At 48.8% G+C, this 16,873-nt stretch overlaps 2 protein-coding genes across 3 annotated transcripts; one reads left to right on the forward strand and one right to left on the reverse strand.

Moving 5' to 3' along the window:
- The first annotated feature begins 859 nt into the window (after window positions 1-859).
- LOC308067671 (gonadotropin-releasing hormone II receptor-like) lies at window positions 860-10,356 on the forward strand. 2 transcript variants are annotated; one of them, XM_080396907.1, is made up of 4 exons: window positions 860-958; window positions 2,219-2,728; window positions 3,289-3,490; window positions 3,772-10,356. In XM_080396907.1, the coding sequence occupies exons 2-4, from the start codon at window positions 2,222-2,224 to the stop codon at window positions 4,179-4,181; spliced, it is 1,119 nt and encodes a 372-aa protein (XP_080253033.1). In that variant the 5' UTR covers window positions 860-958; window positions 2,219-2,221; the 3' UTR covers window positions 4,182-10,356. The 2 variants fall into 2 exon arrangements, with proteins under 2 accessions (XP_080253033.1, XP_080253034.1); XM_080396908.1 differs by lacking the exon at window positions 860-958 and adding an exon at window positions 1,251-1,380.
- Window positions 10,357-10,726: 370 nt separating this feature from the next.
- On the reverse strand, window positions 10,727-16,010 carry PARP16 (poly(ADP-ribose) polymerase family member 16). The gene is made up of 6 exons (XM_080396909.1): window positions 15,707-16,010; window positions 14,885-15,022; window positions 13,878-14,084; window positions 12,573-12,744; window positions 11,582-11,723; window positions 10,727-10,986 (listed from the first exon to the last, which is right to left on the reverse strand). The coding sequence occupies exons 1-6, from the start codon at window positions 15,890-15,892 to the stop codon at window positions 10,842-10,844; spliced, it is 990 nt and encodes a 329-aa protein (XP_080253035.1). The 5' UTR covers window positions 15,893-16,010; the 3' UTR covers window positions 10,727-10,841.
- Window positions 16,011-16,873: the final 863 nt, after the last annotated feature.

Raw genomic sequence — 16,873 nt, forward strand, 5'->3', positions numbered from 1 at the left:
TGTGCTGGCCCCAGCAGGGCTTGGGGCTGGCCCTCTGGCATCCCCACAGCTCTTTTACTTTTGCAGGCCAGAGGAGCAGAGTGTCCTTGGTTTCCCTCCTTGCCCTCGCATTGCACATCATATTTTTTAAGCTCCTGTGAGCTCTTTGTCTTTCCCAGGGTTTCACACCACACATCAAGTTCTCACTGCGTTATGCTGAAAGAAATACAAAAAGAACAAGGCAGGAACTGATAGAGTGCATAAAAAAATGTCTATTCATTAAAATAGCAACATAACCTGTTTCTCTTTATTAATTCCCTCCTGACAGCATTTCCAGTCCAGGCACGTACCTGTGTTCATTTGTGATGCTCCCACGGACCTGTGTGGTCCAGGAGCATCGCTGGGGCGTGTGTCTGTGTGTGCTGAGTTTTCCGGTTGTCTGAGCAACGGGATGTTCATCACTAACTCCAGAGATAATTAACTCATTTTTCTGTATTTATAGAAAACGGATGCAGGGAATGTTGGCACTTAGCCCTGATGGGGCCACATTTGGCGACAATATCTTGAATTTTGGCCATTCCTTGCAATACGGTGGCTTTGTCATCATCCCCGCTGCCTGCTCATTAAGCCTGAAAGCGGGCAGCTCGTTAAGCCCGCAAGGGCAAGAGGTGCCAGCCCCGACCTGGGGGTGAAACACTGGCAGCTGCCTGTGGGCGCCCACCTTCGCGTGCCCTGCTCCTGGTTTGCCAGTGCAGGGGATGTTTGCATCAGCGTTGCCATCTCCTGCTGCCTGTGCTAAAAACAGCGTACTCCCAGCTCAGCCACTGGCAAGGGGAAATTTTGCTGCTTCAAGGGGTTTATTGCAGGGATGTGATGCTAAGACGCGCTGGAGCATCCTGACTTGTCACCGCCGTGGTGGGAGACCCGTGGGGAAAGACAAGGAGCATCTTCTCTCAGCATCAGGGCATACGTATGCCAGGTACGTTCTCACCAGGGACAAATTGAGACCTGGACATGGGTTTCCCCTTGTTTCTTTCAGACAGTCAGCAAGAAGCTTGGTACTTTTTGACTGCTTTTTCTTTTTGCTACTTGCTTGCTGGGTTGGTCTTTGGGGAGGGAGAGGGCAAGGGCAGCAAGAGGGCTTGCTCTCAGGGGCTTGGGGTGCGGGTGGCGGGGCTGGAGGAGGACAGCTTGCTGCAAGGTGTCGGCATTTCCATCCTGCAGAGCCGGGGAGGCAGATTTGATCTCAGCTGCTCATGTTCTTTGTGCAAAGGTGGGGAAAGCTTTATTTTGGTATCAGCAAACCAGAAGTGCTTGAAATGGTAGAAGACATTCCCTGCCTGCTGCTGGGACTGGCAACAGCTCATGTCCCCAGGAGTTGGAAGTATTTGCCCTTGAAATGTGAGTTGTCCCCAAGCTGGTTGTGGTATGGCAAAAAAGGCAATTAAATCAAGCCATGTGGGACCACCACGCTGCTCATGACCCCCTAGTCACCCTGCACGTGGGTGTGTTCCCGTCTTCACCTCCTCCTCTTCCTGCTTTGCCTCCTGAAGGCAAAGGGATAGAGGTGTTGAGCTGGTGCTGCCTGGGTCCCAGCAAGGTCTAGGCTCCTAAATACCACCATGATCCTCTCCTGAGAGCTGCTGTCAGTCCTCAGGCAGCGTGGGATCCCCGTTCTCCCCTTCTGGCCACCCCAAGGTGCTCTCACGTATGGCCCCAGATCTGGCGCTGGAGATGGAGGTGGACCATTAAGGTTTAACACTCTAATGGGAAGCACCATGGGGTTTCTAAAAAGCTTAGCTTTGTTTGCAAAGCCCCTTTGGAAGGATGAGTCCTTGAATCGAGCACAGCTGCCTTGGTACAGGCTCAGCCAGCTCCGGTGTGACCCATTCCCAGCCAGGCACTGGTGGGCAGCAGCTCATCCTGTGGTCCTGGCCACCTCTCCCACTTCCCAGCTGCTCAACCACGTAGCAAAGAGCTAAAAATATATGTCTGTGTGAGCAATCGCTATAGCTACAGCAGGGGTAAGCCAAGGAGGGCAGCTAGGCAGTGTCACTACAACCGGGAGCTGTGGTGGCTTGGCAAAACGGGCAACACAGAGTGGACAGGCAGGGACAGGGTGGGACTGGCAGGTTGCTGCCAGTGCCTCCAGTATAGATCCCACTATCCCCCCTTTTCTCCTTATATTGAAGCTGTAGCACACTACACAGCCGCTAAGAGGGGGTTCACTTTTTGGCAGGGGATGAGTGACGAGCAGCTCCCCACAGCTCCCCACTGCCCTGCCATGGAGAGGGATACCAACACCTCAGTCTCTGGCTGCCCTGAGCACTGGGTTGAGCCCCGGTTCACGCAAGCAGCGAGGGTCCGCGTGATCTTCACGGCCATCTTCTTCTTGCTGGCGGTGGGCTGCAACGTGGCGGTGCTTGGCAGCCTGCTGAGGAAGAGGAGGAAATCCCACGTGCGGCCGCTGATCCTCAGCCTGGCACTGGCTGACCTGCTGGTGACGTTAACAGTGATGCCTCTGGATGCAGTGTGGAATGTGACGGTGCAGTGGTACGGAGGAGATACCTCCTGCAAGCTCCTCAACTTCCTCAAGCTCTTTGCCATGTATGCAGCTGCCCTGGTGCTGGTGGTCATCAGCCTGGACCGACACGCGGCCATCCTCCATCCCTTCTCCCGTGCTCGCCGCCGCAACGGGTTGCTGCTCCGCACCGCCTGGGCCGGCAGCGTGCTCCTGGCTTTACCTCAGGTAGGGCTCAGCGCCCTCCCTGTGTGGTTTGCCCAGGCTGGGGTGGTTTTGGAGAAGGGCTTCCCCATCCTGGAAGCCCCAACGAATTCATCCCCATCCACAGGCTTCCCTACCATCAGGTTGGCTTTGCTGAGCAAAGCGGTGTGGTCGCTGCGTTGGGTGCTCAGCACTGCTCTGCACCTTCCTTATAGCACCAACACCATCGGGGTGTTATGCTAAGGGCTGGGTAAAAACCGTGTCTGCTGTTTTTTATTCCTCATGCACATGGTTATCTTCTCCTAAAATATACATCACTGCACCTCTGCAAAACATGTTGGAGCAGACCAAGAAAAATCTGAGCAGTTCCTGATCAAAATAACATTCGGTATGGCCAGAAAAAAGGGGTTTGCAGCTGTCACATCCCCCTGCTCCTGGCCATAGCCGTGAATTAGGTGCCCAGAGCACCTCTCCCAGTCCAATAGCGGCAGAGAAGTGCTCTCCATGCACAGCCAGGAGCATCTGCAGGACATGGTACCCTCTTCCAAACCCTCTCTGAGTTATCATTTGGTTCTCCTTTTCAGCTTTTCCTCTTCCACTTGCACACGATCCCAGGAGGGAACTTCACCCAGTGCGTCACTCATGGGAGCTTCCGAGCACACTGGGAGGAAACCGCCTACAACATGTTCACCTTCACCACCCTCTACATCACCCCCCTGAGCGTCATGATCGTTTGCTACATCCGGATCATTTGGGAGATCAGTAAGCAGCTAAAGAACAATAAAGGTAAGCAGGTCCCAGCCCTTCAGTGTCCACCATGGCTCTATGATAGAACCTGCTCCAGCTTGGAGTGTTGTTGGGTCTGTCCCAACACCCTTTGAAGGGTAATCCAACTAAGAATATTCACACAAACTTCTTGACTCCCCCCTCCTTGCTGTCTTCTGCTTACTGTGGGTCATGGACCCACACGAGATGGTCTCCCCTCTCTGGCAGAAGCACAGTCATGGATGGTTATGTTCTCCGCTTTTTCACCCATTTCCAGCTATTCTTCTGACTCTCCCTGGCAGGTTTGGTAAGAAGTCAAAATGACCACATTTCCAAGGCACGCATGAAGACTCTCAAGATGACCATAGTCATTGTTGCCACCTTCATCATTTGCTGGACCCCATACTACCTCCTGGGCTTGTGGTACTGGTTCCAGCCAGCCATGATCCAGAAGATGCCGGAATATGTCAACCACAGCTTCTTTCTCTTTGGCCTGCTGCACACCTGCACCGACCCTGTCATTTATGGACTGTACACCCCCTCCTTTTGGGAGGACGTGCAGTTGTGTCTCAGGGGCATTGAAACAGCCATTACCAGGCACAAGAGACACAAACCTGTCTCAGTCTCAGAGAAGAACATAAAAGATGGTGCTGTAAATGGTGGGGTGGCATCAGGGGGCTCCAATGGGACGACTGTTAACACAATCTGCTGAAGAGATGTATCCACAGCTTTGGGGGCTGCTTTTGTCCCATAGGATCGTTCTGGAGACTGTCATGAGGAAGTTTGCCACTCAGCTTTGGTGGGTGAGGGTCTCTGGCCAGAAACTGGGAATGCATCTCCTGCCTGAACTCAGGGTGAAAAACATCTGGTGGTATTCACGGTCACTCTTCCGTTCTTGCAGCCCTGTGACAACAAGGAAACTGTCCTTTTTGTGCCCTATGCATGCTCTAGCCCTGATTCTGGAATCAAGCATCTGCCACACTTCCAGCATCAACCCTTTGGAGGAGACATGCCGTCTCCTCTGTGGTCCAGGGCCATGTCCATCTGGGATGGCCCTTTGCACCTACACCTGGGTGCGGAGCTGCTAAGTGGTGTCACCCTGAGAAGCTGCAAAGGTGCCATCAGAAGCTTTTACTCCCTTTTCTCCAACCACTCTACGAAAAGCTCTCTGGAAGTTTTGGATCTCCAGGCACAGAGCCTGTTCGGTCCTCCCACAGCTGCGTCAAGCCTTGGGGAGGATCTAAATCTTTGGAGAGTGACTAATGCAGGGGCATTAGTCCCCATGGGCATGGTGGGGAGGGAGGAAGTGCTGCAGGGATGGAGGGGCTCAGGCAAGAGGGGTTCGAAGAACCACAGTGGGGTGGGATCGGATGGGGATGGAATGGGGTTTCTTCTCCCTTCTGGAGACAGCCATAAGGAAAGAGAGTCCCTGCTGCATTGTTCTGGCATGCAGGGGGTGGTACGGACACATCCTTACACAGTAGCTCTCTGGGACGCAGGGCTGACCAGGAGACTACTTGGTGTAAGCAGAGAGTGAAAACCAGACCCAACACCGCCCAGCCCCCCTGACTGCCTCTGCCCCATGTCCTAGGGTACGAGCTGGCAGGTTGCAGACCATGTCCTGGGCTCCCCATATGTGCTTTGCCCTAAGGGCTTGACCCGACACCAGCACCTCATCTCTGTCCCCAGCAGGATGGGTGCAGCCACCCCACAGGAGATGCCTGAGGTGTCCCAATGAGGAAGGTGATGGGAAGCACCTGTAGGTAGATGGGGCCCATCAGCACTCATAAATGCCAGCAGGGTGCCGGTGGTGTTTGGCTGTGCTGTGGAGGTAAGGGAGCCTGGGGGAGGGATCAGCTGAGCTGGGATGAATAAATTTTTTTTTTTTTTTTTTTTTTTGCTTTTTACTAGTGTGATACAAGTTGCTTGTAAAGATGGAAGCCTCTTCTCTGGGTGTGGGTTGAAGAGATGGGTTTATTCAACTGTGTTGTTCCTTTCTGTGTGACTAGAAATAGTGAACTGTTTCTTTGTTTGCTCTCTGCTGATTGTTATGAAATGTGTTTTCTGCTTTTGAAGAGAAATCTAGTTTTGAGCCAGGTGTGTTGTGGGTTTTTTTTGGTTTTGTGAAATCTTTGGGCAGCTCAGGAGCGTGGACTTGGCAGGAGGTGGCTCCCTGGGCATTTCTGTGGCTACTGCAACTTTGAATGAGCATCTGGACTTTATCAGGATGAAAGAGCTGTGTTTTAAAAACAAATCTTGACTTGCTGTGGTTGCATGTGTAGGGAAGCTGGGAGATGTCTCCTCCCAAGCAAGCAAATTTCCTTTGGTCGCCAAGGGGGCGTTCTCAACCCTGTCTTTAAGAGGGAATGGATCCCTGCTGGTCAGAAGGGATCTGCACTGGTCTCCCAGTGCCCCAGCTAACAAATTAGAGGGGTGGGAGAGCAGTCCTTGCAGGTTGGATGATGATGGTATGGGAAGCCGTGGTGCTCAGGGTGATGCTGAGCTGTAGGCAGGTATTGAGCACTTGCCTTTCCCCACGCTAGCTATCATTTATGCTAAACATGCTGACCAAGGAGAAAAAAATTCAATTAGAGCTGCAGGAGCCCAGGCAGACTAGTGGGAATTAGCATGAGTCCTTTAGGAAGCATCCAAGCTCCAATGAGATGCGTAATCACCGTTTGGCTTTCCTGGGCTTGTTCTGCTCAAGGTTAATTACGCAATGCTAATGGCAGCAGGGCTTGCTGCTGCCAGGCTGGCTTGGCTTGACCTGTGTAAAAGAGTTTCTTGTGAGGTGATGGGCATGACTTGTGGTAGGAGAAGCTAATTTATTCATCAGACTCTCATTTGGTTTCTCTGTTTGTATTACTGATGATCGCTAATGGGGGGCAGACCTTGAAGGTGTGTTGGTTTTCTGGCAAGCCTCAAAGAAGCAGGAAAGTGTCTTTAATCTCCTGAAAACATTCCTCATCTGCTTTCCGCTGAGTGAGAGAGAACAGGTCTGGCATTGCTTGTACGCTTAAGGCCATTTGTCCTTCCTCGCACAGCAGCGGGAGAGCTCAGAGACCTTCTCTGAGGAGCAAGAAGTACTTTTTCCCTTGTGGGAGGGACCCACCACCTTTACACCCCACAGGTACAGTGAGAGGACAGAAGCAGCTTTGGCTTTAGGTGAAGAGTAGGAAAACTGAGATGCTGGCAAGGGTATGTACCTTGGTCCTTGGGGGAAGCACGGCACATCCCTCAGGATGCCCGCAGGCACTCTCAGCGCTGCTCCTTCTGCCTGCCTCTTGGTACCTTCCCTCCTGCTGCTGGTGCTCGAGGCTGGCATTTTGGGAAGCCCAGAGCGTGGGCAAGGTGCCCAAAGTGACAGCTTTCATGAAGGAAGGAAAATGTCACTAGAAGAACATGCTGCCAAGCCGTGTGCCCAATGTATGCAGGAAGGGGGGGTGAGCAGGTGGGCAGCACCTCCCCAGGGGAGCCAGGGCGGGTATTTTCTGAGTCACTGGGGATTGACCCAGGTCTGGGTCCTGCCAGAGGCGGACCAAAGCCCAGGTCTGGTTTGAACATCCCTGAATTTCTGATTCTGTCTTTCTTAAATCTGTTTGTATTTTAGAAAGCAAAAAATTTTTGCATCACTCATCAGGAGCATGAAACACAGAGCCTTGCTGCTCCCCAACCCAGGGGTGGTCTTGCTTTCTGCAGTAGTTCCCTCTCCCTACCTTGCCTCAAAGCCTGGGTCTCCAACAGCACCTGCCTTCCTCCTCAGCTGGTTCCTGAGATCTCTGAATACATATATATCTACAAAAAAATAATTATATCTATCTACTTATAATCTATTTCCCCATATGGGAGGAAAATTCTCCCACTTCCCCAGAATATTCCTGTTTCCCCTTGAAAACACTAGCTGCCATGCTTTTCCTTGCAGTCACACCAGGATCAGATTTGTCTGACTTAGTTACAGTTCCTTAATACTCACCACAGTAATGTAATGAACATATTAATAAGCACAGGTAGCTCTATATTTTACAACTCCTCGACCTCACCCTGGGCTGCCTGCTTCAGACACAGCAGTCCTTTGTTCGGGAGAAAACTGATTCATTCCCCATTAGCATTTTTATAGTACTGTGCATGTTCAAAGAGCCATGCAAGTGGCTTAAGAGGTTAACGCGAACCTTGGGTTAATTCATAATATTGTTAGATACTCGGCACAATACTCTCATTAATTCAGCTGACTGCATCTCACCACGTTGGGCAACACATGCTGAAATCAGCAGGGAGCACAGAAAACAAGCGTGGGAGTAGGATATTAAGTATTTTGCTGGCCTGCTAAGGTAGAATCTGGGCACCTTAAATGTATTTATTTTCCCACTGCCTTTGAAGACACGAGTTGCCTCGCTCAGCAGATGTGGAGCTGAAGCACTGAGGAGGCTGGGCTCAGCACCCCTGCAGGCCTAGGAGCATGAGGGACGGGGCTATGAGCCCTCCGAGAGGCACTCGAGACATGTCCATCAGGACTCAGCCCCTACCTGCAGCTACCTCTTTCTTCTGGGTCTATTCAAACTGTTCAAAGCAGAAAAAGCTGTTTATTTCCTTTGATACCTGCTGATTTAATTGCAGTGCTGGGCTGCGTGTGTCTGCCATGAGAGCCCTTGCAATAGTTTTCTCTTTGGGGATATAGTATGGAGCAGCTGGTGCAGAAGATCAGCTTGGGAACTAGCTCCCTACACGGATGTGATTGCCCCACGCTTGGGAAGAGATCTCAGCTGACTGGCTTAAAGCCAAATCAAAGGCCAGACAGGCATTAGGAGATAGTGCTGAACGGCTGCTGTGCACTCATTCCTTTTGCTTACTCTTCAGAAACTTTCCTATGCAAAGCAAGCCTGAGAAGAGAGCCTCAAAACCCTGCTGTGCTCCTCCCCATCTGTTCCTTTTGTCTGACTTGTGAATTCCCAGGTTTGTGCCTTTCCCTGCAGTACAAGCATCTAGCCGTCCCACAACTGCTGCCTAACCTTCTCCCTTTCCAAAGGGCCTCCCATAGCCCATCTGTTCCAAAAGGTGTTTCGTTTGCAGATGTACAAGCCTTTTAACAACACGGTAACCTTTAGATAGCATCAAATACTCCAGGTTTTCTGCCTGGCACATTATCTGCCCTAGACTGACATATATGTGGCACAACATTATATATAGAACATGCTGAGGTGGACCAAAAATAGGCAAGTATTTCCAGGAACCCCATGCGTGTCTCAAACCCTGAATTTCTGCATTGAAATATCAAGGAGTAAACCACTACAAAGTAGTTGAATCTGTTGTGCAATAAATTGTTAGTTTATGTATATTTTAATTGCAAATCAACACTATAATTAGCACATTTCCTGGGCTGAGGCAATGCAATGTGCTTTAACAGTGAGCATTATTAACGGACTGTAAAAGGCAATGGGGAATTGGATTATAATGTTCTTGTTTTGCAAGCTGTATGGTGAATAAATAAATTTGTTCTGGCAGCAAAATTAACTGGAATAAATGCTTCTAGCTCCATCCACCAAGAAGAGGGGTTGCTGTAAATGAACTTGTTCTCAGCCTCGAGTTAGAAAACCTGATTATCAGGTCATTATTTCTGGCAATTAGGTACCAGAACAACATCAGAGAAAGAAGAGCTTTTCTTTGAAATATTTAATGAGTAAAGTAGTAATCATAGACTCATTTGCTGGAAATATGTGATGAGATTTTTTTTTTGTGTGATTCGGGTTCGCTGTGCAATAAAAACCTGCGCTTATCAAGTCTACTACTGAAAGCTAGACTGCTTGAAACTTGAACTGTGGCACATGTCTAGCTTTTCTTTGCCTAGAATCCCTGGGCTCTTCATCAGGTTTATCTCGCGCCCAGTCCCTAGTCAGAGGACAGTCCTTTGCTCCTTTTTCAGTTTCAGGTAGTTGTAAGTTGCTTTGTAACAACAGCAAACACAGAGGACTTGGACAGGAGAGGGAGAAGGTTGCCCTGTTTACATCGCATGATTAACCTGCACATACCTGTATGTGTGTTTTCAAAGCAATCCCCAAAATGCCCTTCTTCAAGGTCAGAAAAGATGAATCTGACAGATACTGAGGTTTTTGCACACCAGCATTAAGCCAATGCGCTTTGCAAACAGCTGAACTGCTGTAATTCTGACCATAGAAGACTCAACCTCTCTGTGAGAACGTAGCGTGGACAGTCCTGCGAACATACAGTATTGTGTACAAGTTGTCACGTGGAGGTTTAAGTGAAGTCTACAGGAAGTTACCTGTACTACAGATGTTCACAGACATACAAGTACAACCCTACCAGCTCTGCTGCCATTTTACTTAATTTCTTACAAATGCCTCAGGAAATAGTTGGCACGTTACTGCTAGTTAGTCCATTTCTTCGTAAAGGAAGGCTGAAAACAATTCAATACAGGCAAAAATGTTGAGCCAGATCCCAAAATCCAGGCAGTCCCAAGCCCCCAAAGCCTGTCAGGTGGCAGTGTAAGTGGAACCCTTCACCCTCCCTCTTCTTGGCGCAGAAAAGACAAGCGGAAGGCAGTTTGATAGGAATGATCCTTATTCAGTACTGGTGTTGAAAGGCTTCAGTTTTTCTGACCTGCACACTAACCAAGGACAAGATAGATCATGACTGAGAGCACAAGCCTTGCAGATGTTTGTGCCGGTTTTGGCTGGAATAGAGGTAATTTTATTCACAGTAGCTAGTATGGGGCTATGTTTTGGATTTGTGCTTAGTTGCTGGCTGGGGTTAAACCACGATAATGTTTTACAGGGGGTGGAAACATACTAAAACCATTTAACTTCTTCCATTTTGGTGGATGTTTTATTTCTTGTTGTTTTCTTACAACCATTATGCTCAAATATAAAAACTCCTGGCCAAAGTCAAAGTTAGTTTTAAATGTTTAAAAGTGATCTCATCTGCACCGATACATGCTAAACATCGCTAAATTCAGTTTCTGAAACCAAACTAGTAAGACTCCTCTACAGGTTGCTTTGCCTGACATACAGAAAAATCCTCCTTTCCAACTCATGCAAACATACCTCAGTTTGGCAGAGAATAGTTACAGCTCAGTGTTTCCACGCTTAGTTTTCATTAACTTTAAGTAACTTTTTCCCATGGATCCTTAACAATTGGTTCATGCTAAGCTGCACCGTTGTGATCCTTTTCAGCTGTACTGGGCATCCTCATGAATCACAGGAACACAGAAATACGAATAAATGGAAAGATGTCATGAGGATAATATATTGGAAAGCTCCAGACACCTTTATTTCCAGAGCTCTGGAACAGATGCAGTGCATTGCAGATTGGCTATTATTAAGGCACGTGGTGAAAATAACAGTTTATCACCTTGGGCAATTCATCTCTCCGAGTCGAACATTCTGTGCCAGTAGTAGACGAAGGTTGGCGAGTTGCTGGCCCCTATCACTATTAGCAGCAGTAGGTACAGCATCATCATTACGGCAAAACGGTGGGTATAAATCCAGGAAGACTGACTAGGAGGCCTGAAAAAGGAGAAGTGTAGGTATTCTGTCAGAGATGCACTAACACCTTGGCAAAGAGTATCTTAGGTTTTGTTATTTTAAACGGTTAAGCTAATCTATTAAAAACAGAAAGCTGTTCCGCGATTACTGTAACTACCAAAGCTTGATTCCCCATCCCTTTTCCCTAAGTCTCTGTGCTGAGCCTGTGCTTTCTCCCCATGTTCACACCTTTCTCTGTGGTTTGGAGCCATAAGTGCCTGGCCTGTACGCACGTGTTGATTAGCTGGGTGAATGCTGCCACTTGGGTTAGATAAGTGCAGAGTTAAAACTGCCCTAGTTTTACTCTTTGTTTCCTGCCACAGATTATTAGAGCTCTCAAAGACAGTAAGTGCTTACAGTCTGGTGAAAAAACACATTTAGCTGAGCCTGGGAATGTGCAAGAGTGAGACAGAGGCAACATGATGGTGTAAGCCTTACTTCCACCGGAAACTGGCTAAAACCAAATTCTGGCAGTTCAGTGTATCTTTCCTGCTTGTTTTCTGTTGTTTTTCAAATACGAGATGTGTTCATCTGGCTGTTATAGCATGCTTATAGTTCTAGATAGCTGAACTCTTACCTCCTATGCTGTTTCTGTGAATATACTAGCAAGTATTTAACTCGTAAAAGCTGATTGTTTGTGACAACGAAGTATTTCTGCGGTACATCACCCCCTTCACTGTTTTTCACTCTTGCTCTTTTTCTGTCTATTTCTTCTGAATCTGAACGGGAAAAGAAAAGAAGAGGTCTTTGGGGAAACAGAAAAGCAAGAAAAGAGGCACAACTTCAAGTAACTGTAAAAAAGCAAACAACCAACACCACCCCCCACACACACCCCTCCCCAAGAGTGGAAATAAGATAACCAAAGACCTAGTCTTGGTATTCCCCTGAATCCCTTAGCATCCAAGAATAGACTGAAAAGTTTGCTTGAGGCTATACCACTCCCAGTCATCCTTGGTATGGATGGCATTATGGCCCAGACCAGGATGATAAGGAGGCTGGTGTCCCACAGCAGTGCTTCAGGAGCTGCTAATATTAACAGGGAAAGAAAAACAACATCAACGGACTGACTGAGCCCTGCCAGAAGGAAGCAGTCAAAGAAGGACAATCCGAGCAGAGGCTTCCTAGACATCTAGTAAAGCTTGTTATTGACACGTTTGTGATGCTTCTGTTCCACCCTCACAGGTGAAACAATCAGGCATTATGGATCACGACTTTATCATACTACTGAAACCAGAAAAAACAAATCATAGAATGGTTTGGGTTGGAACGACCTGTTCTGTCACGGGCAGGGACAGCTTCCATTACACCAGGTTGCTCAAAGGCCTATCCAACATGGCCTTGATGCCACCAAAATATTTTCTACCTCTGAAATAGACTATTTTGAGAGAAGCTTCACAGACAATTTGTTGAGGGGTCAATCAGAAAAGGAGACTGCCACCAGTTTCTACCGAAGGGTATCCACACTCCATACACTGCACTGCTTATACAATAGCATATATGTACAAAGCATGAGAAGTGCTAAGTAGAAGATGAACTGCCTGTAGTAATTATTATTGCAGTAGTCTCACCTTTCTTTTTCACCTGACACTTTACATCTGGGTGGTCAATGATCTCACAAACAGCTACACAGCTAAGGATAGAGCCCAATGCACTTCGCTGCCAACCAAGACCATGAGGGCTATAAAGGAGAGCCAGGCTCAGGTCACTGGTAAGATAGGTACCTTCACCAAACAAGGACGTCTGAAACAGAGAAATGTATCTTAAAATCCTGTAGCACAAACTATAAACAACATACAAGTGTTCTTTACTTTCAGACTGGCAGTTCTGTTTCTGAAGGTAAACTATGAAAGGCTTTTCTGACCTGTGTTGGTCCTGGTCCATGAAAGGCTTTTCTGACCTGTGTTGGTCCTGGTCCACACACTGTTTTTGTCCTGGCACAGCTTCCTTGGGGTGGGGCAGCTGCCCTCTCCCATCCCTCAAATTAGCTGCTTGGCACAGCCTTTGGTGTGGACAGATTCATGCCTTCCCGGATTTGGATTTAGTTTGCCAGCCTAAGTATTTTATATCAACATGACTGCACTGCTGTTAGAGGCATTTCACTGATTTAAGACTGCCATCATTCAAATCCAACCTCCACAAACAAGGCAAGGCTTTACTTCCATTTAAATCCATGCTTTACTAGAAAAGAAGTACTTTCCAATTGTGAATTCCTTTCAAATGTAACTTTTAATAACTCTGAATCAGAGGATTTGCCACACTGGCTAAAATTATTAATCCAGAAAGTCCACTGTACCCGATAAGCTGTTACTTGTAAAAAGCATGGAAAAACATAGTTCAAGTTGACTGGATGGTTAAGCTGCTGCTGTGTCAAAGCTGCTTTACAGATGACACACAAAGCCAGGAGTTCCACCTGTTTTTCCATTGAAATTGGAAGAGATGCAAGCCTACAGGTTGTCTCTCTCTTAACCAGGCTATTTAAAGAAGGCTCCATTTGCGAGCAGCACCTAAAACTTAGTTGATCTAAACTTGAGGCCAGGCAGAAAGAATCTCAGCAGGACGTCCACTATCTTCCTCCTCTGCGCACAGGTGCTTGTCAGACAGGCCAGTAGTTTCAGAGGCATTACACTTCCTTGCAAAGAAGCAAAGGATAGCTGTAATTCGTCACACTGGAGGAAAGGGTTTCATGCCACTTCCAGTTTTTACCCTCAGGCTGCACTAGAAAATCCAACATAACCATCCACAAAGGCCTACAAGTCAGAACAGCAGTATAAGATCATCAGCACATTTCATACCCCTACAGGAATTGGGGCCTATTTTTAAAAAGTGTCACTAGCTGCAAGTGAACAAGATGGTGCCAATACCAGGAGCCTCACCCTGTTCAAATGGCAGTGCAGGCCGTTGTGCAGTATGGAATGGAAGTTTTCGAGGCGACTCCCATGGAAGGCATAGATGAGGTCCCGCTCTCCCTTGGTCTCAGCAAACTTGGTATTCATCTGATCGCAATACACGATCTCAAAGAGGTAGTCCGGAGCAGGAACCGCAGCCCCAGACATCCCTGTGAGTTCTTGGATCTTCTCGTACTTAAAATCAGGAAGGAATATGTGTCAGTTTATGGGGTTACATTAGCCACTGGAAATCCTGCTTACTGCCCCTTAGTCTCTCATATTGCTTTATGTATTTTGATTATGCTTTCTGCATTAGAAATCAACACTGTCACAATTCAGAAGGAGTAAATGGACAGTAAAAATTCTCAGTTTCTTGCTATCAAAGCTAAATCCTAATTCTTTCTGGAAAAATACCACCCCTGAACTGTGATAATGAATTAATTGATGATGTAAGGACAATACCACAATTCTACTTTGGCCACTAAGACAATATATCCATCAGCTGATCTTAGAAGAGATAAAAAAGTGAAAACAGAAGTTGTTTTCATCTTGATACTAATCTCTACAACTATTTTGATCCCTATTACAGAAGTAGCTCAGTGGCTCTCAATCTTTCCATTTTTGGGGTGGTATGCAAAAGTACAAAGTTGTCTTTCTTGGTGAGAAGCACATCCTAGCTCCACAACACCCAGGTTGCACTACTGTGGTCCAGAACATGCAAGTACATGCTATATTAATGGAGGTAACCAATTACAGTGGCTGCCCATCATCAACTACTGGCAGTGATAACTATTTCTTCCCGCCAGTGTTCCTGAAAATTTTATTTAAAACCCAAAACAAACAACCCTCTCTATATACAGGGAAAAAAAGCATTCACGTTGAACTGTCAAGCTCTTACAATAACCAGCTAACTAACCAGGAGAAAATACTCTCTGAAGTGCAAGTTTGACTTGAAAGTCAAACTCTAATCAAGATTTTCAGAATTCAAAGCTCACCTCCTGTTTCTTAGTACTATGTATCATGAAGACCTTAGATGATAAAATCCAACTAAACAAATCCCAGGTCCTCTTCTCTGTGTTTGGAACAGACTCCAGAAGTTCTTTCAGGCTTGGCAGAGCATTGGTATCTGCAAGCTAACAAGACAGGCATTTAGTACAAGGTCCTTCTTTTCATTATGATTAAACAGAGACCTCTAGTGAAAACAAAACAATATTTCACCCTGAGAGGTTGTAAACTGAAAATCAGTTTCTGTTCTAAAATATAAATGTTTGTAACTGGTTTGCAGGAAAGTTTGTCACTTGTTCTAAAAGTAAATACCAGACCGGTTATAAAATAGTTCTATTTACCAATAATATCTGTAAGGTACATAGAAGAATAATCAAATCTCTGAAGGAAAACTGGCCACCACAGTGCAGTATCTGCAGTGGAATAGACACAGAGGCCATGTAAAGTACAAACCCTTCAAAATTCATTTGAGTTTCACATCAGGCAGGCATTTCTAACGCTTCACATCCCCAACGCGGGATCTGTAAGTTTCTGAGCAGGGGTTTGTCAGGTCTGAATCCCACATGTACTTTAAAACCCGGGTTCGCGGACTGGATATACAACCCGCCCTGCTTCACTGGCCGCGCCGAGGGGCCGCTGCCCTCCCCTCAGCGGGCGGCCTCGCCTGCCGACCCCGCGGCGCGGCCCGGGCGCGCTGGGCCTGCGCTCGCCCCCCTCACTAGCCCTCTCGCCAGGCTGCTGTGGCACGCCCGAGCCAGAGCGGCGTGTTCCCCGTTCGGCTGTGCGCGCCGGGCCGGGGCAGCGGCACTCACCAGCCCCTCGAAGTCCTTGCTGTCGGCGCCCGCGTAGCGGCCCGGGAAGGGCCTGAGCGCCGAGTCGCGCTTGTAGCTCTGCAGCGCGGCGGCGAAGAGGCTGCACCGCAGGTCGGCGGCCAGCGGGTCCCTCCCCGCCGTCTCCCTAAGGCGGGCGGCCGCCTCGCCGGGGCCGGGCGATGGCATGCCCGGCGGGGCCTGCCGACCGGCGGCCGCTCCGAGAAGGCGAGAGCTGCCGCCCGGGCAGCGTCGTCCCTTCCGCCTCGCCGGCGGGGCCGCGGCCTGGCCCCGCCGCTCCGCCCCGCCGCCGGGCGGCCGCCTGCGCCCGCCCCGCGCCGCTCTGCTCCGCCGCGCTCCTGCCCGGCACGGCGGGGCCGAGCGGCGGTGCCCGGTCCTCGGGGACGTGGGAGGCTGGGGGAGGATGGCGCCTTCTCCTCGGGTGGAAACCGGGAGAGGGGTACAGTGGGGAAATGGCGCCTTCCCCTCAGGTAGAGACCTGGAGAGGGGTACAGGGGGGAAGTGGTGCTTTCCCCCTCAGGTGCAGACCTGGAGATTAGGGGTCCAGGGGAGGGAAATGGCGCCTTCCCCTCAGGTGGAGACCTGGAAAGGGGTACAGGGGGGAAATGGTGCTTTCCCCCTCAGGTGCAGACCTGGAGATTAGGGGTACAGGGCAGGGAAACGGCACCATCCCCTCAGCAGAAGAACAGGAACCATGAGGCAGGGAGAACATGGAGGGGGAGCCCAGCTCTTCGTGCCCACAACGTATGTGACCCCGAGGCAGGGGACAGCGGCGCCGAGGACGGTGGCAATGTGCTGGAATGTGAGTTGCCCTGTGGTCCTGTTAGACGGCTTGTGCCCCCTCAGCTGCTGGGGCATGGCAGATGCAAACTCATGGCTTGGTCATTGCATTCATGTGAAACAGCAATGCTGATTAGCGAAAACAGTCATTCAGGGCACCTACTTTTTGTGTAAAATCTGTTTTTGTGTAGCTCTGACTGTAACAGACTTATGCGATAGTAAGTCAAAAGCATGTAGGTGCCGTTACCCTTTAGCAGTTCCCTTTATCATCCAAGCTGGTAGCCTTGAAGAATGCATCCAGGTTTGTTTCAGTCATCTCTCACAGGCTGGCATTGCAGAACTAAGGGAGAGTTTACTTTTTTAGTTGAG

The sequence above is a fragment of the Falco punctatus genome, assembly GCF_963210335.1.
Source record: "Falco punctatus genome assembly, chromosome: 7".
Lineage (NCBI taxonomy): Eukaryota > Metazoa > Chordata > Aves > Falconiformes > Falconidae > Falco > Falco punctatus.